The following is a 23,541-nucleotide window of genomic DNA, read 5'->3' as shown; positions in this document are numbered from 1 at the left end:
CTGTCCTGAAATTGTCTACGATTAAAACAATTAGAAACGTATGAATACGTACGAATAAGACTGCGTAAATGAGGCTAGCATATATAGAATGGACTCACTTGTGGTTGTCCGGTTGTGGGTCTGGACTGTGAGAGAGCTGCGAGGCCTACGGTGGCCTGTTGTGGCTCCAGGTTGTCCGCGTAACTACTTGTACTGTGGCAAACAAAACATTTATTTCAATAAGAATTCTGCACAAATTTCATTTCACAGCAAAGAATTTCGATTTAGCATTATATATTATCAGGAACGCTCACTGTTTACAGTAAAACCTCGTTAATACGAATTCCACGGGACCGAAAATAGAAAAAAATTCGAATTACGAATTGTATGGGGGAAAAATATTAAAATTAAAAAATTTTTTTTTTTTTTGATTTTCATTAATATTATTGATGCTCATAGATGTGCCTACCTAATTTCCGGTTCCGTGTGTGTTAACGGGTCATCAAATGCCAGGATTATTTTTATTACCTTCTTAAAATAAGTAATTTATGATGTTTTACGAAAAGTCTGTCACAATTTACAATGACTGGCTCATAGTGTACTTTATTACGATCTATTAAATATTTTTATATGCCAGGACTATATAATTTCGAATTAAGAAATTCGAATTAAAGGAATGGTTTTATATGAAAATAATGTTCAAGGGACTTTTTTTTCGCGAAAATTTCGAATTATGGCGAATTTCGAATCATCCGTTTTCTTATTAACGAGGTTCTACTGTATTATGATACTTAACCGTATAAATAGATGTGCATTTATGAGTGAAAGTCGCTTACCCATTCTTGGAGCTTTCATAAGTGAGATTTCTCGACTGTGCGAACATGTCGAATTCATCTTTATCGGTTCCACTGCTGGGGCGCTTTTGAGGAGTTTTATCGGCACCTCCCAGACCTGAGTATCAAAAACACAATAATATGTATATCTAATATGAACCAGTGCATGAAATTCTTACATTTTACACAGAAAGTTATGTCAATGCAGTAGTTATCTAAGATGACAGTATTGTTACCTGCAGAGCTATTCTTAACTGTTAACATGATAACACTTTTTCGGTCCAAATTAACACGGAAGCACATCCGTATGAATGAAATATGTAAAGAAATGGCGTATTTCAAAAAAACACTACCTTATTCTTAGGTCAATAATTATTATAAAGCAATCATTATTCGTAAGATGTTTATCAGACTTGAATGGTCAAGGACATAGCTTATAATTAGTATCTTTAGAATTATCTTCAAATGTGTTAATCTTGCCCATTTTTTTATTAATAAAATGCCAAATTCTTGTCAAATTTGGGATCACAGAGATTATCAATATAATTTTTTATCGTAAATATTTCACTATAATAATGTCGACATAAATTATACTGATGGTTTTATAAATGCGTTTAAAAAATAATAAATGTAAAAAATCTTAACACCACTGCACATTTATGTACTGAAATATGACTATATTCTAAAACAATATAGCGAGAGGTTTAAAAGAATACTATTTTATGTAATAAAAATACTTTATGCAGTCATCAAATGTTTAAAATAAATATAAAGGATAATAAGGCTTCAAAATTATATAAATAGATTATCTACAACGTTTAAAGAATCTCCAGGATCATGATTTGAAAATATAATAAAAGCTCTATTTTGACCTACGCTGAGCATGTCCCCCCTTAATGTATTGGTAAAATTCAACACATGAGTATATCATGTTGAATTGAACAAGTAATTCCGATTTTATCAACTCAATAGGACATCTGTTTCTTGTTTCCGACCATTTTAAATTCATCGGAGAAAATACCCGTTCGGTATAGCAATTAGATGACCTAAAATAAATGACTTTAGCTTGAAAATATTTTTAGTCTCTTTTTCCAGGAATAGCTCACATAACTCACAACTGTCATTTTTGTGCAGGTGATTCTTTCGAATTTTTTGCATCAATAGTTAAATTCCTCATTCTCTATCATGCATCCATCTTTTTCTTTTGTCTTAACCTAAACATCTTATTTGTATCTGTTGAATAATCGTGAATTTAGCTGGACAAACTATTTTTGCTTAAAAAGCGGGCGACGTCTGGCAACGCTGGTGATAAGTGATATGTTAGAATAGCCTCGCTGAAGGTTTGATTATTAATATTATTGAATAAGTGAAACGGTGACTTTTGACTCACTTAATTTAGACATGTTGGGAGTTTCGTCACCGAGATCTATTAGAGAGGCTTCGACAGGATTTGCTGCAAATATAACAATAACAATTATAACAAATTAATTAATTTATTAATTAACATATAAATATCATATTATATAGCAGTACCGGCCAAAATTTAATATAATAGCATACTGGTACTAAAATTCATTACATTTATCTCACGCATGATGGCCTTGTCCCAAAATTATGTATAAAAAACAAGGTTGTTACCAAGGCCTGAACAAAAACGATGCATAAGTGCGAGTGAGAAAGTATTCGGTACCCTTATAATCTCTGCGACACACGCTAGAATAAGATAAAATGTTTACAGATCTGGGAGATGGTTTGCTACGATGTAGCCGGCAAATCTTAGCTTATTGCATAACTAAGTGTAGATAACCGTGTTGCTAAAATTGCTATTTTTTGTGTTAAACAAGTCAGTGGTAAATTTTTTTAGTTAATTAAGTAGAAAAGATGGTTCTGTGTGTTGTATTAAAATATGGTAGCCATACTGATAAGCAAGAAGATGGTATTACGTTTCATAGGTAAGTTGATACATGTTTGTGATAATTTATTTGTATATTATTATATATTTTAATATCAGTGACCTAGTGTTTCTTTAAAATAACTTAAATTATGGATATCTTTACCTAATGGTTGCATTTTGACCGCTTAAAAATACTATATAACGTAAAAAAATAGAAAATTATATTTTAATTCTGAGCGTCTAGTGCGAGCACTAGCGAAATGGTCTATGGTCTCGAACATTTGTAGACGAATGCGTTCGCTCGCCCACAAACCAAACGCACGGCACGCGGCTTCATTCAGCAATGCAACGGGTGGCGTCTAGATGTATCTATAGTCTATGGTTGTTACATTGTTTCTACAATTTAGTAACGAGGTTCAATTAAACTTTGGCTGGTACTACTATACTGTTTTGTAAAATGTGTTTATTAGTTGGTGTTTATCACGTATTATAAAGATTGCTCATAATAAGTGGTAATTCATATTATTAATAAATTTTAAACCATTATTCCTCTTCCTTCTTCAAGATTTTTCCATTAAAAATTCCCATCCTCTACTCAATTATGAATACACCTAGGGCTCGAAATGAACCGGAGTACACCGGAGCACCGTTCCGGTTCATAAAATCCCCAAAACTATTGCTCCGTCTTGAGGACATATCAATTTGACCACCTGAGCTAGATTTGCCACATAATAAAAAATCTAACACACTTTTTATAAAATAAACGTAGTGAGATAGCAATGTTAATATTTTCGTAAAATTATCGAGCATTCGGTTCGTAAAATTCTCCATTTCAAGCACTGAATACACCCATATATGCATCACGATGTTAGATCCTAAGAGGATTATAATAATGGCCCTCTATAGGATGACAGTTGCATTATATAGGAAATGGATGTAAGCAACTTGCTCAACCTATTAGGTCCATACCTTGGTCAAAACACACATTGAAAAACAATATGTGATGTTTTTTGAAAAAAATGCAGCTCCATGTGTACATGTCAGCGCAGGAGTACTATTTTACTAAGCATGACAGTTTAATGTGTTATAAACTTTGTTTCATTCCGATTTCAACCTGGCCCTTAAGCTATCGGTGTTAATATCAATTGATTCATACTTGCGGTGATTGGAGGTGCTCCCATGGCAGCGGCTAAGACAGCGGAAGGGTTTTGAGTGGCAGCCGACACCCCTCTGTTCTTAGTGAAGCGCTGGTGGCGCAGGAGAAGACCGTTGAGCTCGTCGTTCACCCGCAGCAGCTCTCCCGTAAGGCTGTCGTCCGACAGTTTGCCGATCAGCTCCACCAGCCGGGACTGCATCGCTTGCAGGGTGCCATTTAATTCCTAAACCATTCCATCAAAACAGATTTCAAATTTAAATTGATGATTAACTCACTGTAAATCAGTGGCGAAGGGTGGAGGTAGGCTGTTAAGATCCGACATAAATAATCCACAATAAACTATGTGAGTCATATGTATTTGTTTTCATTGAACTAAGAATACAATTTACAGATGGTGTTGGTTCATTTTTTTAAATTTCGATTAAACCCTGCAAAACCAAGCCATAATAGATAATAGTCAAAAAATAATTGTCTATCTATAAAATATCTAAAATTATGCAATTAAATCATACATAACTTTGGGTATTTTATAGATAGAATAATGTTTTTTATCTATGTATTATAGTTTGGCTTCTTCTTCTTGGTCGTGCACTCATGGCTGAGGATCGTGACCACATTTGAACTTCGCCATTCTTTGAGCGACCAAAACTCTCATCCTTCTCGATCTTCCGCTTCTCTCAGGGCAGAATGGATGGTGCCCCCCCAGTCAGCTCTTTCACTTGGTCGCTACAGCGCGCATACGCTCTTCCTCTGCTTCGCTTCCCTGGAGGCTACCCAAAACTACCAGTCTCTCCAGGATGTGCGGTCCGCACCTGACAATATGTCCAAAAACCTGCAGAATTCTTCTCAGACATACTGTCGAGAGCTGTTCCTTTATCTTCAGACTCTGGATAATTGACTGGTTCGTCCTGTGCTACGTCCTCAATAGACCGACCAGAAAGGGAAATGATAGTCGGGATCAGCGGCGGCTCCTCTAATACCATGCAAGTGCTACGCACCGCCTGCATTTTTGAAGACATCGCTCAACTTTTCATTGTTATCCATATGTGTATCACTCACTTCACGAAGTAGAACATGTAGCAGTATTATGAACAATACTCCATTCGTGGGCGCAAAGCGATTGCGATCCAAATAGATTTTCAGTTTGCACAGGATTACAATGAGGTCATTGTATACTTCTTAAACTGTGGTCCAATGTTCCTGTAGTAGCGTTTTGTGTAGCATTTTTTACACACTTTATGATCGGCGCACGAAATTAGGACTCTAGAAACAAAAACGCCAGTTTCTGTTTTATAACAATGTTGACGAGTTAATTTTTAACATTTTTACATTTAAGATTTAATGAATCGCCAACATTTTACGAAAATACGAACCGCCGCATTTATTTCAAAACCACACAAATACATTCAATATAATAAAAAAAAAACACAACAGCACTACATGAGTAGTAGGTCGTAGCTGAATATAAAATAAGAACGATAATATAAGAGAAACATACTTTTAATGCCATATAAATACATCAGAAATAAAACTGAGTTCGAATGAACGTTGATTTACAATATAAATATTACCCGCGTAATGTTAGTTCATTTTATAATTTCACATAAATTAATAATAATGTGAGATTTAAAAAATAAACATACTGCTTTACACTTTTAACAAAGTGAATTTACCCAGACGTTTGGCTGACGCATTGTTCTGAGCGTAAAACCATAAACGGTGACATTTATATTTCTTTATTGATCTTAAATTATTCTACGTGTTCAAAAACTTTTTTAAGAAATAGAATAAATAAACAAAGACATATTTAATTTACCTTCTGAGAAGTTCGACGTTCAGTCATTTTACACTAAGATATTATCTTAGCATATGGCCTTCGATGATTAAGGTAATCATGAAGGGACGCTTTACGACTTCTACGTGGCTAGGACACGTGTTCCTGATGCCGCCAAATAGTATGACACTTCGTACCCTTATGGCACAGCCTCATGGGTTACGTTACCATGGCCGGCCCTTCCTCACCCTGCAGCGGTGCCACGAAAGCGACCTACGTGCTGCAGGTCTGACATGGCGGGAGGCGCAAGAGTTGGCGATGGACCGAGGGAAGTGGCGCGAACTTGTGCTTGCCCTATGCTCCAATGCTGGGTTGTGACAGGGTGAAAGAAGAAGATCTTCTCATTATAGAGGGTAAACCATTGCGCACTACCAGAAAATGCTATTTTGAAGACCACCGGCCGCCACTGGTTGGGATACCTAAACTGGGGTGGTTGAACAGATCAACCCTGAAAGGAGTGAACAGAGCTTACAGAAGACAATGGAGAGTGCAGCCGAGACCCACACTGGATTTTAGTGAATAATTATAATTATTACAAACACACAAAATGATATCGGTGGAATGCATTATAGTCATATTATAGTTGCACCGTTTAAGTTCCAATCAAGACATGGATGGCAGGACAAATTTTCATGGGAAAAAACAAGAAACTGTTCTCTATAATGGTTTAAATAACGATGTAAAATCAGATAGATGATGGAAGACGATGATGATTACTTTTCTGATAAATGGACTCACTTGTAGCAATTGGAGGTCACTTTCGTGGTGCTCGTGTGGTTTTGTGGCGTTCATTTCGTTGAGCATGTCGGCCATCACTGTCATGTTGCCCTGCACTACGTTCAAGTCCGCCTGCAGCTTGCCGACCTGGCTCGGTGACAAATTTACCTGTAATTATTTATACTAATTAGAAATCAGGTCCGAGAGAGCACCATGACAATTATTACAAGAACTTAACTAAGGTGGGCTGCACATAAAAACTCAGTACGACTGTAACACAATGTCTATGTGATTTAATTGGAACTTCCAACAGAGTTGAAATCTCTCAGCAGGAATGTCAATTTCAGGCGGTTGAAAAAGTCACCGTTAACACTATCAAAAAATACTTACTTGCGATGAGCATAATTGTGTTGTTTTTAATTCAGAACCATTGAAAAATGTGAACATAGCTTTCTGTCTTCTCTTCTTGGTCGTACACTCATGGCTGAGGATCGTGACCACATTTGAATTTCGTCATCCTTTGAGCGACCAAGACTTTCCATCCTTCTCGATCTTCCGCTTCTCTCAGGACAGAATGGATGGTGCCCCCCCAGTCAGCTCTTTCACTTGGTCGCTCCAGCGCGCATACGCTCTTCCTCTGCTTCGCTTCCCTGGAGGCTACCCAAAACTACCAGTCTCTCCAGGATGTCCGGTACGCGCCTGACAATATGTCCAAAAAACTGCAGAATTCGTCACAGACATATTGTCGAGAGACGTTCCGTTATCTTCAGTCTTTGGATGAATGACTGGTTCGTCCTGTGCTCCGTCCAAGAAATATGAAGCATTCGGCGCCAACACCGCATCTCAAAGTCTTTTTATGTCTTATCAATTTTTAACATGGTATTCCAACAGAATCTATTGCCTACAATAATTTATAATAGGTAACTGATCTATCAATATAAATTAAAACCCTGAACTCTTGGGTATGATTCAGTTTTGTGTCCCTACCAGATAAAAAAAATTGTCACCTATTTTATGCTGATTTTTATAAATCAAACTTCTCAAAACATTTTTATTTATATTATAGTTTACCTACAATTGTAGAGTTTTATTATTTTTGAACATACTGTATTTTTTTAAATGTCATTCTTATTTTTTGCATGTTACAACTTAATAAGTCTAGCAGAATAGCAACTGGTCTTGGGCAAGTATGATGATTATTCAAGTATATAAAAAAATAAAAAAAAGAATGTAAAAACTGACAGCCATAAAAAATTCACCATTTTGAAAAAGGAATGTTTTTCGTTTTTGTTTTGCCATTTGACATTTGCAGGAATTATTTAATGATTGATTTCAACTTTTTTTTAACTCTTTACAATCCGAATTGTTTTAAAAGATTTAATTGTTTTTAAATTTTCCTTGGAAATTGGGTGCCGGCTGCGATGAACAAAAGAATTGACAATAATGCAGTCGTAAACAGGAGCTCCCATCTCAGGATGAGACCGCATCCTCCTAGACCGGATGAACTTACTAGAACAGAAATTATGCTCATAGAAGACGAATTCTATTACCCCAAACATCAAAGCGCAGATGTAAGCCGACGAGTGAAGACTGTGAAAATCCTCAAGAACAAACAGCGCACGTTCACCACTGAGCAGCCCGCCACATTATTTGACAAAACTCTGTCTACATTTCCATTCCATGATACGGACGGAGCGCCGAGTACTTCTCATCAGTTGACAAGGAACCGGATGTCTAGACATCCAACTGGCAGAGACCATTTGAAATACAATAGTATGTCCAAAAATTCAACATAACAAACAGTTCAAAGATCACATTTATAAATTTTAATCATTAATAATTTAATTTAATTTTCTAATAACAGTTGAACTTGGTTATTACGATCATGGAAATAGCGAGATCTCGGATGTAATAAGGAAACATTCGTTGACATTTTAGTTCATGATTTTCTCCATACATTTATTAACTTTTATAACGAGTTACTTCTCCGTTATACCGAGCAAAACTGTTGATGTGTCGATCGTTTAAAACAACATTTTCGACCCTAAGCAATATAATCCGTTCGGGAAGTTAACTAGACCGATGCCGACGGGATCGGATTACGTTTATGACACTAATTGGTGTGTTCGCCGACAACATTGAAAAAGTATCCACTCATATGGTTGAATTTACATGTAAAATTCCAAGCTTTGTGAAGTCAGTAGATATCAGCACTACATTACAATAAACAACTTCTTTTGTAGTTTATGAATGCCATGCTTGTTTTGGGGATTTTTACGATGGTTTTCAGATTTTTTATGTTCTATGCTTAAATAGAATGTGGCGCGAAAAATGTTATATAACATGCAAATTCCTCATAATAACCAAGTTCGACTGTATTACGACATAATTGAGTGGCTGAAGAAGTAAAAGTGAGTTCGGTCAGATCAGTTTTTAGATCACCGAATTCCTATATTGAGCGGCTTCGTCTTCGTATACAATGCTATCAGCATATTACGTAACAATCTGACAAACGACATGACTGACTGTTTATCTTCTTGGAAAACTGGAAGGATATTATTAATAGTGTGTTATTTTCAGACTTTATGACCTCTGAGAACAATACGAACGGTTTCAACTCGGAGGCAGAGGAAATGCCAACAGTCAGCGCTAGAACTGACAATATCGACTCAGAAACAGAATTGCCGTTGCACGGAGACGCTTCTACTGAAATGAGAAGCACCGAAAGAACAAAAAAATACCGGGACAACCATCAATTTTCTGACGATGGATCAGATCTGGTTGGATTTGCTACAGATTCAACAGACCCCCGTGACTATTTACAAATGTCAAACAGAAGCGGGTTGCCTGCCCCTCTGATACGAGAGCCAAACAAATCTTACTCGAAAGGACACTACGAGGAAGAATCACTCGGCGATCGTCTGTGGAATGAAAAAAGTCGTAGTCTGATTACGAATGAATCGTTAGCGTTCATTGAGTCTCCGGAAGACACTTATCTGGATGCACATTTTGACGTGGATAAGATGAAGGAACTCGATAGGTACATAAGAAAGGAGGCGATTAAAATTCTCCCACAGTTTGAAAACATGAAGGCAAGAGAAGAATTTTCATTCTCACGCAGAAGCGGTGCAACATTGCCAAAATCGAAGATTGCGGCGAGCGGAATCTCATTAACTAAAACTCCCAGTAATCTCAATTCACCGATGAGAAGGCTGGACAAGTATTTAAGGAAAGAGGCATTAAAAATTTTACCGAGATTTCAATATTCCACGACAGAACCTAAAGATTCATTCACCGCCCCCAATTCTGAAATTGTTCCGGAACAGAAAAAGTTATATTTTCCTTCAAAGAAAGAATCGAAGGTGAAAGATTACTTGGAGTGGCCATATTCATCAGTCAAGAGGTTCAACGGCCCGTCAACTCGGACATTGCCCTCGGAGACGTATTCGAGTGAGCCCACTCGTCTCGAACATGAAAAGATGAATTTAGTCGACGATTCAATGGGGCACCACGAAAACACCGAAGATCACCCCACGGGTGGCAATAGGACATATAATAACAGTTTCGCCTCTCTCAACAGATACATCAATGACTCCTCCAATTCGAAAAGTTGCGAGGTTTATGACGGATTGAAAGACGGTATTGATATTTTGACCCCCAACACTAAATGGCAGAACAACCTTTCTGGAGCAGAAAAGGAAATAAAACACTTTAATGAAGCTCTGATTGGTCAACCGATGCCCATACAATACTCGCAACCACCGAAACCGATAAGCGATCATGACTTTTCAGATATTTCGATGTATCAAATGCCAAACATAGATCGAGAGACAATGTCTTTGGTGAACAGTACTACCATGTCGTCGACATTGCATTACAATATAACAAAAAGTATACACCCTGACTTTAACGATGAATCTATGAACTTGACATTGTCAAATGATAATAGTGGACAAAACACATCGAAAAATTTACAATTTATAAAGAAATCTATGCTATCTGCTAGTATTATGGATGAAAGTCCACCAACGATGGAATCTATGAGAAGTTCAAGCCCACAGTTCAACAATGAATCTATGAAATTGCCAAATAGTGGGCAAAACATATCGAGAAATTTACTATTTTCAAAGAAACCTATACTATCTACTGCTATTATGTATGAAAGTCCACCAACGTTCGAATCTACGAAGAGTTCGCACCCAGAATCCGATAAGCATTTTAAAAACTCACAATATCTAGAGATATCTATTTCATCTGGAATTATGGATGAAAGTTCACCAACGTTCAAATCTACGAGGAGTTCAAACCCACAGTTCAACGATGAATCTATGAAATTACCTAATAGTGGACAAAATTTATCGAGAGATTTGCAATTTCTAAAGAAATCTATGCTATCTGCTAGTATTATGGATGAAAGTCCACCAACATTCAAATCTATGAACAGTTCACATTTACAATTCAAGGATGAATCTATGAAATTGCCTAATAGTGGGCAAAACATAATGACAAATTTACAATTTCCAAAGAATTCTGTGCTATCTGCCGGTATTATGGATGAAAGTCCACCAACGATGGAATCTATGAAATTACCTAATAGTGGACAAAGCATATCGAGGAAGTTACAATTTCCAAAGAAATCTGTGCTATCTGCTAGTATTATGGATGAAAATCTACCAACGATCGAATCTATGAGGAGTTCGCACCCAGAATCCGATAAGCATTTTAAAAACTCACAATATGTAGAGATATCTATTTCATCTGGAATTATGGATGAAAGTTCACCAATGTTCGAATCTACGAGGAGTTCAAACCCACAGTTCAATGATGAATCTATGAAATTGCCTAATAGTGGGCAAAAAATATCGAGAAATTTACAATTTCCAAAGAATTCTGTGCTATCTGCCGGTATTATGGATGAAAGTCCACCAACGATGGAATCTATGAGGAGTTCAAACCCACAGTTCAACGATGAATATCTGAAATTGCCTAATAGCAGGCAAAACGTATCGAGAAATTTACAATTTCCAAAGAAATCTGTACTATCTACTGCTATTATGTATGAAAGTCCACCAACGTTCGAATCTACGAAGAGTTTGCACCCAGAATCCGATAAGCATTTTGAAAACTCGCAATATCTAGAGATATCTATTTCATCTGGAATTATGGATGAAAGTCCACCAACATTCGAATCTACGAGGAGTTCAAACCCACAGTTCAATGATGAATCTATGAAATTGTCCAATAGTGGACAACACATATCAAGAAATTTACAATTTCTGAAGAAATATATGCAATCTCCAGGTGTTATTGATGAGTTAGAATCTGCGAGGAGTTCAAACTCACAGTTCAACGATGAATCTATGAAATCGCCTGATGGTAGACAACACATATCAAGAAATTTACAATTTCTGAAGAAATATATGCTATCTTCTGGTATTCAGAATGGAAATCTACCAAAGTTAGAATCTACGAGGAGTTCAAACCCACAGTTCAACGATGAATCTATGAAATTGCCTAAAAGTGGAGAAAACACACCGAGAAATTTACAATTTCCAAAGAATTCTGTGCTATCTGCCGGTATTGTGGATGAAAGTCCACCAACGATCAAATCTATGAGGAGTTCAAACTCACAGTTCAACGATGAATATATGAAATTGCCTAAAAGTGGAGAAAATACACCGAGAAATTTACAATTTCCAAAGAATTCTGTGCTATCTGCCGGTATTATGGATGAAAGTCTACCAACGATCGAATCTACGAGAAGTTCAAATTCACAATTCAACGATGAATCTATGATATTGACTTATAATGGACAAAGCATATCAAGAAATTTACAATCTCTAAAGAATTCTGTGCTATCTGCTGGTATTATGGATGAAAGTCCACCAATGTTCGAATCTACGAGGAGTTCAAACCCACAGTTCAACGATGAGTCTATGAAACTGCCTAATAGTGGACAAAGCATATCGAGGAAGTTACGACCTCTAAAGAGATCTGTACTATCTGCTGGTATTATGGATGAAAGCTTACCAACGATCGAATCTACGAGGAGTTCAAATTCACAATTCAACGATGAATCTATGATATTGACTTATAATGGACAAAGCATATCAAGATATTTACAATCTCTAAAGAATTCTGTGCTATCTGCTGGTATTATGGATGAAAGTCCACCAACATTCGAATCTAAGAACAGTTCACACCCAAAATTCAACGATGAATCCATGAAATTGCCTAATAATGGGCAAAACATATTGAGAAATTTACAATTTCCAAAGAATTCTGTGCTATCTGCCGGTATTATGGATGAAAGTCCACCAACGATGGAATCTATGAGGAGTTCAAACCCACAGTTCAACGATGAATCTATGAAATTATCTAATAGTGGACAAAGCATATCGAGGAAGTTACAATTTCCAAAGAATTCTGTGCTATCTGCCGGTATTATGGATGAAAGTCCACCAACGATCGAATCTACGAGGAGTTCAAGCTCACAGTTCAACGATGAATCTATGAAATTGCCTAATAGTGGACAAAACATATCGAGAAATTTACAATTTCTAAATAAATCTATGCTGTCTGCTGGTATTATGGATGAAAGTCCACCAATGTTCGAATCTACGAGGAGTTCAAACCCACAGTTCAACGATGATTTTATGAAATTGCCTAATAGTGAAGAAAGCATATCGATGAAGTTACAACCTCTAAAGACATCTGTGCTATCTGCTGGTATTATGGATGAAAGTCAACCAACGTTTGAATTTACGAAGAGTTCACACCCAGAATCCGATAAGTATTTTGAAAACTCACAATATCTAGGGATATCTATTTCATCTGGAATTATGGATGAAAGTCCACCAACATTTGAATCAACAAAAATTTCACATCCACAACCCAAAGATCAATATTTCGAGGAATCATTATTAAAAGAAAACAATATAAGTAAAACATTTGATTCAATGAGTTATGACATAATTGATGAATCACTTCCGCAATATTCAGGGTCGCAGGATACAATCAGCACTTTTCTACCAAAAGAAAGTTTAAGATCGACCCCTAAACAAAATCATAAATTAATGGCACGTTTTGAAGATTCAGATATTTCTCTAGGGAGTGTGCCAGAATCTTCACATGAATTCGAAGTGATAGATCAACATCCCAGGGGGGGTCGTCAGTTATTTTCACCCCGGGGTATGGATTATGATACTGAAGAAATGTTGAATAATATATCAGAGATAGCATTGACCGACCCATGGTTGTCCCAGAAGAGCCTAAATACGTCTATTTTAAAATCACACGAGTCAGATATTAATTCTTCAATGACTCTACATAGCAGAGTTCACGGTTACGGTTACGGAGATGGAAATGTGATGGTTATATATGGCCCCAAAGACAAAAAATGGATGATCGGCATGCAAGTCTCACAATTGGATTCCGATCAAAATTTGATGGATTTTACGCCACCTAATAACCAAGATTTCAGACATCTTGACAAATTGTTAGAAGTGTTATCGGACTCGAGTCCATGTGATGTCACCGCGGGTTCAAAAAATTCACAAAGGGAATACGGCAAACCGGAGCGCCCATCGAGTGGTTACAAGCCAAACAGAACGTCAAAGATACCAGGCCTTAAAACATCTAAATTTTCATGTTCCTCAAAAAATAGAAAATAATCCGGGATATGTTACAACATCAGTAAAACTCGATAAAAAGTCATCAATTCGAAATGTCTACTTTTTATAATATTATTACATGGTGAATTTGAATAAAAAATCTTATTAGGTGTTTTAATTCCAACATTTATTCATTTTCCCACCTACATTATTTATAAAAATAATAACCACATTTAAATTTGTGATATATAATATTAAGAGCATACTTCAGTGAAACGGCAAATAATTTTCAACTATATGTGCGACGAAATTTCGAACTAGCTGCCAATCGGAGAGCAATAGTCGAGCTGTAAACACATCAATTTCTTTTGTGATGGCGTCGGGGGAATTAATTCTAAATCGTGTAAAGATGACAAAAAAACGTTACCCATTTACTTGAAAAAGATAACATGTCAATGAATATATTATTATTATTATTACTAATAGAACAATAAACATAACATTAAATGGACACATATTGAATTTTTATGACAAATTATGTTTTGTTCTGCACGCGTCGTTTGCACAATCTTCGCGTCGCGTACTCACAATCGTTTTAGACCGTGCCACAGCTGAAGTATAGCCTAGGTATATAAAGTAGGTATGAAAGAATCTCACTGATCCAACACCAGATAATATTAAACCTGTTGGTGCTTGCTGGATTACCTGATTACTGGAATATAATAATAAAAAACTAGAAAATAAAAAAAACATGAATCCATATTATATATTTTGATACCCAATATTTCCAACATAAAATCACCGTTTTGCTGGGAAATTGAACATTGAATTTTTTACAGTTGACTTTTTGACGTTATAGATTAGGTTAGGTCTGCATGCACGAGAGAGAATGGTTTGTGTTTCGGAAATCGGATTGGCGTTGGTGTCGATCCGAATGTCTGCTTGCATGTTTTAATTAATTACTCAAATATGATAATTACCATGGAAGCGGGAGGTGTTTCGCGGGCCCCCCTGGGCTGCGGCGAAGCGGGCACTCTCTGAGGGGAAGCAGCCACTCCGCAATTCTCTCCTAGAGCCACACCACCCACCGGAGGTATACCCCCGCCCGTTATGCTCAGCGCAGGGTTCGGGACTATGGCAACGTCCGGTTGGTCTTCCGGTACACTCTGTTCAATGAAAGTAACACATTACAAAAACCTGGCGTTTGATTTTATTTTCTATTTATAGACACATCTGCAGTGCCCAAGGCCAAGATTATACAATTTGATTCGTAGGCGATCTATTATTTTAGCCAATTAGGGGTGGTTATTATTTGGCATTCTGCGTTTTGACTAAAAATGTTGGTCACTTGTTGTTGACATTTTTCGTTCTAATTATTTACATAATTCTGTTGTAATTGTTTTGTCTCTTAAGGTTTTTATTGTTTCTTTTTTTGTTTTGTTTAAACTAGTTCAAATAAATGTCTCGAAAGAAAAACATTGTCAGTTTAAGGGAAAAGGAATATTCTCAAAAAGATGAAAGAACATATTGTTGTCATATTCACCAAACTAATTGGTGTGATTTTTTAATACCAACAATTTATGTTTTTCCTATATTTCCTATATACATCCACGATGGCCGCGTGGCTTAAGCGTTGGCCTATTCCGTCGTGGGTCCCAGGTTCGAATCCTGAGTCTGGCAAGTACACATATCGTTTTTCAATTTGTGTATGAGTCAGAGTATGGAGTTGAGCAAGTGGCTGACATCCATTTCTCGTAAAAACAAAATCTGTCAATACAAACCTCCACTCTGTGGAGGTCCATATGATCCTATTAGGATCGGACATGGTCGGAAAAAAAAATATTTGTCAGTCCTTTCAAATGTGAAATCAGATTTTCAATGTATATACCTATATTTTTCATTAATTAAAATCAAAAATCTCGATCATATGCGAATGTTTTGGTTCCAGCAGAAATCAAACATTTCATATTCGAAATTTTCATATTGTGTACAGCAATTAAAAAAAAATATCAACCATTCATAACAAATTCATGTTTCAGATTTGTCTTGCACATATTATGTATACGCACAATATAATAATGTATGCAATTGACTATTAGTGAATCTAAAATTGTATTGAAACGCTTGCAGTTTTTGACAGATGCAGCAGTAAATAGTGTGAAGTTTGTCACAAATGAATCCGAAATTCGAAATGACTCGCAGCTATTTTAAACGTTTGGCCTTTAGTCCATTTTTTAGCTTCACTTTATAATATTATAATATTGTAGAATTTTCTTCAACTTCTTCAATCATAACCTTTAATCAACGTAATCTCTAAAAATCAACGTATTTAATTACTTACTGATACACTTACCCTTTGGGGTGTGTAAATAGGCGCCATAGTGTCTAAGTCTGTCATTGGGAATTCAATGCCTTTAGTGCGTAATTCTTGATAAATAGAAACCACCCCCTGAAACAGTAAACATAGCACCAACTAAATAATGTTAATATTTAAACAAAAAATTTTAAGGACCTTATGCATAGTCGTACTAATGTAAACGGGCTTATGCATTATGCGTCACATGGAATGGGATTGCGTCTTTGTAAGATGAATGGTATAACCCTATTTGCACTTTCACTATTTCCCATTCCAAGAAACGCAAGCCATAATCGGAATAATCGAAAGTATGTTCCATCTGAAGACTTCTTCTTTAACCGTGTCCGTCACTTAGTTGGAGCATATGGACACCGCACGGCACCTCCAAGTTTCCTTGTCACTCGCCAATCTTTTTGCATCATTCCAGGTCGTGCCAACATCCCGTATCTTCGGCGTATACATTTGTAGATAGTATTTAGCGGCCTTCCAGAACACCGGAAACCTAAGGTTGAAGTTCTCTTTAGACGTCCGCAGCAAGTGGACGAGTCAGGTCCGTCTCTTCACTCTCAGCGTGATGAAAGGCTGCTCAGTGTGCTCTCTTACTAAACTTACTCACCCAGTATCTGTCGCAAACGTCTGTTCTCAATCAGAACACAAGAGTCGAATAGGCAGCATTTGGTTTCAACAGTCGTGAGTCCCAGACACTCGAATCAAATTAAATATTGCGTGATGTGTACCCTCAGATATTTGAAACTGTCAACACTCCATGTTTTGACTGTCTGGAAACTACTGTTGATTTAATTGCTCGTGGGGTAAAGATGATTGTAGAAAGTTTTAAATGTTTTTCAGTATTCTTCTCTTTCTGCTGCACTCACATGCGTTCAAAAATTCCAAGTTTAATAATAAAATTAATACGCTTTGTAATGCACGGTGTGAACAAGTTATGATTTCTTTACAACAGATTTGAAAATTAAATTTCCCATAATTATACGGCCCATGGCAGTTCCCCCCCCCCTCTATTATGGGCCTCATGTAAGTATACAATAAATGCGAACTCTGCCATTCTGGGCAGTGTTGACCTGTGTGTCCCTGATAACTATCTTAGAAATAGAGACCATCAGTTGTTTATTCTCCCAAGGTGCAGAACCAACCTGCCACTGGTAATGCCAATTGGGAGGGTGATAACTATGTTCAACGAAATTGCTTCGGGTGTTGATATATTCCACCTACGTGAGAATAAGTTTAGATGGACGTTGTTTTATAAATTCTTAAAATCGGGTCTGCTTAACTCATCCGGTGTACTTCCTTGTACCTATCTAATTTATCTACTCATCTATCTCTTTCTTATAATTTGTAATGTCCACAATATGTTAAAAAAATAAATAAATTGAAAATAAATTGATGTCAGAAGTGTCAGAAAAAAAAAGAAAAAAAAAAGGCCAGCAAGGTCCACAGATAGGCATACATAGACTGAAGATGCCGAAAGGAAAAACCAGGGTCACTAAAATCAATCTCTATGGAAACTCCATGAATTATAATATGCCTTAACCATTAACCATGGTATTTAGCTACAGTTTCATATATTCAAAGCTCAATCTATGTAGATACAGATGGTTTTTTCGATGTCTGATCAAAACACATTATAATAATAGTATTATAAAAATACTCAGTGCAGTATTAGGTTATCTTACCAATAAGTCTGGTTGGTGTTGGAAAGCATCTGCCCAGCATTGGATTAAGCTGAGTACTTTTTCTTGGACCGCAGTCGGAGGATCATTCTTCGGACCAATTAATTTTACCTGTAACACAATCTTGTTTGTAAAAATATATTTTTATTAAAATAAGGGTTTGGTATATTAGATTTTTGAAATCTTGAAAAGAACTCAAAATATATGCACATCCACAGAGTAAAGATCACAATATAGAAACTAACCTAACTTCAAATTTATATATTTTTTTCATTTCATTAAATTTATGTGTTGTTAATCATACAATCACAGTTATTTGTTTTAATAAAATAAACAATATGTAGTTTACTTTTAATTAGCTATTGCATGAAATGGTGTATTGTATTTTTAGGTCACATAACAGAATCAATGAAAATTAATTAATCAATTAAAAAATAAATGATTTTAATGGTGTCTCAAGATATGCCTTACACAAAGTCGAATAGATTTAAATAAACCTAGTACATAGTGTGTTCATAAATGCATTTGCAAATTAACTCCCACATGTGAAATAAAATGACTTTGTCGTGTTGACACATTTGTCCTCATATTCAATTTGCATTCATTTACTAAAAAAAAAACAACAATGACATTCCCAACAATTCAAATTAGCTTTTAATGAACCAATATTTTATTGCAACTAATTAAAAAATATTTAGTATTCAAAATGTATAACAGTGCATTCAGAGAGAATTTTGTATTGACAATTTTATTATAAAATGATACAAGTCACAAGAAGACAATAGTGTATTTTTGAAGGGGAGCCCACAGAAACCCGCGTGGCAAGAATACGGAATTGTTTGAATACTGGTAGAGGGCTTACATGAGACACTAAAAGCTCACAGTAAGAGTTGCCCACTGCACTCCGCACTTGAAATTGTCTATATAGATCAGTGGTGACGAACCTGTGGCATGCGTTTGAAGAGAAAAAAATATCTATAATCATAATAACTGACGGATCACATTGTATAAAAAATAGCAAGCAAATACTCTTCAAGAATAAGCATTACTTTTAATATTATTAATATATAACTGCATAGATCGTTAAACTTTATGCGTCACATATAACGTAACCTCATCAGGCGGCTGCGCCACGAACCTGTAATTTTGATTGATTTACAATGCTTGAGACCACTGTAACGACAGAATGCCTCATCTGATCGGAGCAATTCTGGTGTCAATATATGCGTAAAGAACCAAACTAACTAATACATTAACAAAGAATTTCATTTCTAGCCGCAAAAAATGACTGCACCAAATAAGAAACAAAAACTTTGTGAAGCTGGTAATAGTAATTCTGGCAGACCGTTTCAAAATTGGTGGACCGAAAATGTATGGCGTAATTGAAAAAAGTGATAAAGCTATATGTATGCTATGTTATGTGAGTGGTATCTAGAATATCATAATTTTTTTATTACGATTTTTAAAAACTATTTTTCCCCGTGAAAAACTGATCGGCATGCCAGACAGTCGAAAAACAATATTTGGGAAATTTTGGCACGCGTACATAAAAAGGTTCGCCAACCATGCTATAGATTATTTTCTCAAATGTTTGCCTTTAATTATTTCAGAAAGTAGACCAATGGCATAATTTTTTTTTTCAATTCAATCTGGAAACTGACAACAAAGAATTGATTGGAGGAAATTTCAGATAGATAGCAACGGTAAAAGAAAGTAAATTTTTGGTAAAACACGAATGTGAGGCGTTTTACCAAGCCTCGCACAGCGATAAGATGGCGTAGTCCCATCAAATCACTACTAATTTTCTCTGCGTTGTAAGTTTATTATTGTAGTGCGGGCCTTTCACCTTACTCGCTTAAGAGGCGAATTACGGGAAATTGATCGCATCCGTTGGAAGTGTCCCAGTTTGCCAATCGAAAAGAAAAATCTGACCCACGGTCGGCTAAGACGTCTAGACATCTAATGAGTGACAACGGTCTCAGCTAAATGAAAAGTTTTAGAGTTGCGAAAAACTATCATCAGGGTTTGACAAGGTCTTGAGTGATTGCTTTTGGAATGCTCCTTCATAGCGGGAATGTAGACATGATCGGCGATACTCATAAATATTGAAATGCAAAGCAAGAAAGTAAACATAAAATACCTGTTTTAGTAATGTCAATGAACTATAAAATTATGTTAATACATAATACATTAATTTTCCATTTATTTTTGCATAGATACACTACAGTTTACCAAATTCCTGGTAGACTTTATGCTCTGACAATCAGACTTATTTTTTATCATATTACAACGGAACTGGAACCCTTAATTATATTGGAACCAGAACAATTTAAAAATGTAGGGGTGCCGTGGGTTCCAATTAGTTCTATTATTTTTGCTCATCATTCACTCAATTATTTAAAAAAAAATATGTATTTAATTAAACATAAATAATTTGAAAACATTATAGATATATTATTAAGTATATACCTACCAGAAAAAATACGATGGGACTTGAACCTGTAACCACTGGATTCGCTACAGGCTTTCTACTTAATTACAACGAAGGTACCTAGTGTTTTTACATGAAACGCTTATAAAATTGTGTTACGAAGACACCTTAATCCAAAAGACGCCGGCTTATGATGATGATAATTAGGAATTATAAATCTATATTAAATTCTACAGATTGGTTTGTTAGTTGATAGCTATTTCGGTTGTTACACCATTATCACTAAGATTAATGGTGTAATAACTGTAAATTTTACACACATTAATAACAAATGAATGGATACAATCGTTCATGGCTTTGAAATACATATTAATAATACATATTTATTAGTATAGACCTAATAAGTTGATCAAGTAACTAACATCTATTTCTCGTAAAAACAAACATCTGTTAATACAACCTCCACCCTGTGGAGACTTATATCCTATTAGAATCGAAATGCTGATGAAACGTAAGAGTGGTTATTGTAAACAAGTGTAAAGCCCCAAAGTAAATGTCGTCATTTGCCGGTGACATGTTATTCTTGATATGTTAATGCTTGATAAACGAGTGTTTTCCGAATAAACAAAACTTGTTTGATCATGATATTCGCCATGACAACAAAGCATAGACTATTTATGATTGCAAAATATGTCATAAAAAGATACTAAAACAATCTATAATCAAAGTAGGAAAATATATTCTCAAACACAACACATTGAACCATGATAAAATCATGATACAGAAACTAGAAGAAAGCACGGAAACTATATGAAATTTATAATTAAGATCATATTATTATAATGGAAAAATATACAAGTTGGATATGCCACCTGCCAACGTTATCGGACGTGGCTTAGTTCTGCAACAGAAATTATTAATGGGAAATTCGATTTATCCACTCCCAAAATCTCTTCAATTTCAATTGAGCATATCGTCGTTGAAACTAGAAAAATGTGTAACTCCGTTTTAATCAAAAATTTACTTTGAATGCCATCTAGTGGCCGTTGTTAATATCTACCCGTCTTGCAAATGCTGTAACTCTAAAAAAATTGTAACATTGTTAAATCATGGATGATTTAACTCCATAACCATATATTTGTATATAAAACCATAAAGTTTTTTGTCTCTCCTGTAAAGTAGCGTGTTTTGAGATACAGAATTTTCTAGCTTCAACGTTTTTAGAGATATAAGTAGGTACCTATATCATTTTCAAAATCGTGTTGCCTATCCGACACCATACTTCCTATCCTATCCTATCGATACAATAAGTGTTAACAATTCGATACTTTCCTACCCTATTTAGCTGCCGTAGCGGACCAAAAGCAGGCTTGTGTATAGAATATATCGTCACTGTTCTGGCAGAAGACACTAATTCGAAAAAATGAAATATTGAGTTAGTACCAAAATGTTCCTTATTTCAAACTTTACCGTCTGGAAACCTTCTTAATAAATAAACAGTCTTTATTTTAAAGTCATCCTTTTTACGATTACTTAATAAACTCACATGATAGACCATTATTTCAAATATTTTAACAACTTCAAAGTCAAATTACCCAAAACTAGTATTCTCCAGTTAGTGTGTTCTGCCAGAACAGAGACGATATAGCATATATGCACAATACGCAGGAACCAAATCAAAACTATATACTCACCAATTCTTGTATAAACTCCTTGTTGCATACAAGCAAATGGAATTGTTTGCCGCAATTCTTCACGCACGTTTCGAGAACGGTCAGCGTGTACATGACGACGGCGTAATTTTTTCCAGCGCTCTGCGTCATCCTCTTCTTGATGGCTTTAATTGCGTCGCGTGGCCCGTCTGTGGTCGCGTTTATCAGGTCGCATATTTCCATGTTCAGTGCCCAGTTTTCTGATGCCAGTGTTGAGTCTGTCGCTTGCTCTGTAAATAAACGGATACCATTATGTTCATTTTGAAGTGAAACATTTTTACCCACGTACGGCAATTGTAATGTGTGTAATGGAAACCATTATAGCCTACAATAGTGGACAGCGTTGAGCTTTGAGAGAGATTTGATCCACATATTTGAGCCACGCTAAATTTTGCATTTTTACCATTGATATTATACTCGTTCAATCTCATTTCCTAACTCTGTATATGCGATGGTACACATGACATAAGTGAAATCATTTGTTTTACTCTTCATTATTATCACCTTTAATATCGTCATCGTCAGACATGCACAAGCGGGGGGAGGGGGAGATTCAGGTCTGGACCCCCCCCAGAAACGAAAAAAATACAAATCATAATGTGATATATTATAAGCAGATTTGCTTATATTATTATATTATAAGTAAGTGGAATATTACTTCTTATTCTTCATCAGGGCCTCATGACTGAGAATTGCGACCCGGTTGATTGAACATCGAACAGCCTTATGAAGTCTCAGCATTCAATGACACGCAAGGCCTGTAGTGACTGGAAGACCCATGGATGGTACTCATAAACTGATGCAACTATCAGATGGCATCCAATGTTTGCTTTAATATTTTGATGCGGCATGTTTGAAAGACAAGATAACGCGGACGGCACAAACAAACATTAACGATCCTAACAATCATGACCATAAGCCACGCATTTAATAACCATTTGTGGATTTGACAACTCATAGGTAAACACCCTTAGGCAGGTGTTTAGGAATGGAGAATATACCTTGAAAAGTGTGAGGGTCGGCGATCGAAGCATCAATAAATAGCAGGCGGAGTAAATGTGGAAGTCAGTGGCACCTGCTTCTTTTTTTAACCCTACCTCCTCTAATGGACCCTACCCAAACCATTTTTCTGTATGCACGCCTCCCTTAGAAGCAAATTTCTCTATACTGTGATTACCCATCACATTATGACATGCTGCCTCAGTCTGGGGGCTATGCTGATACCTACAAACCGTTTTAAAACGCTTCAGACTATACAAAAAAAATCTATGAGAATGATCACAGATGCCCCATGGTTTGTTCGCAACATTACTCTTCATAGAGACTTG

The 23,541-nt window shown here is 36.0% G+C and overlaps 2 protein-coding genes across 2 annotated transcripts in view; one reads left to right on the top strand and one right to left on the bottom strand.

Annotated features, from left to right (window-relative positions):
• LOC147063589 (uncharacterized) overlaps positions 1–14,202 on the top strand; it is a 33,142-nt gene extending 18,940 nt beyond the window's left edge. Inside the window, exons 3-4 of the mRNA XM_085959609.1 lie at positions 7,846–8,186; positions 8,994–14,202. Of these exons, the coding sequence (XP_085815735.1) occupies positions 7,889–8,186; positions 8,994–14,086 (5,391 nt within the window). The 5' untranslated portion in view covers positions 7,846–7,888 and the 3' untranslated portion in view covers positions 14,087–14,202. The remainder of the gene's footprint in view (positions 1–7,845; positions 8,187–8,993) is intronic.
• The window catches only part of LOC147063588 (TOM1-like protein 2), a 44,787-nt gene that overhangs the window by 17,185 nt on the left and 4,061 nt on the right, over positions 1–23,541 (bottom strand). Inside the window, exons 2-10 of the mRNA XM_085959611.1 lie at positions 22,196–22,443; positions 18,074–18,181; positions 16,380–16,475; positions 15,007–15,192; positions 6,435–6,581; positions 3,863–4,085; positions 2,203–2,265; positions 816–930; positions 99–192 (exon numbers count right to left, since the gene is read on the bottom strand). Of these exons, the coding sequence (XP_085815737.1) occupies positions 99–192; positions 816–930; positions 2,203–2,265; positions 3,863–4,085; positions 6,435–6,581; positions 15,007–15,192; positions 16,380–16,475; positions 18,074–18,181; positions 22,196–22,443 (1,280 nt within the window). The remainder of the gene's footprint in view (positions 1–98; positions 193–815; positions 931–2,202; positions 2,266–3,862; positions 4,086–6,434; positions 6,582–15,006; positions 15,193–16,379; positions 16,476–18,073; positions 18,182–22,195; positions 22,444–23,541) is intronic.

Source organism: Rhyacophila brunnea, unplaced genomic scaffold (assembly GCF_057557595.1).
Source record: "Rhyacophila brunnea isolate RB1 unplaced genomic scaffold, BYU_Rbru_1.0 scaffold_9, whole genome shotgun sequence".
In the NCBI taxonomy this organism is placed as follows: domain Eukaryota; kingdom Metazoa; phylum Arthropoda; class Insecta; order Trichoptera; family Rhyacophilidae; genus Rhyacophila; species Rhyacophila brunnea.
Note: the sequence above shows the minus strand (reverse complement) of the source record. Positions and strands in the feature narration are given on the sequence as shown.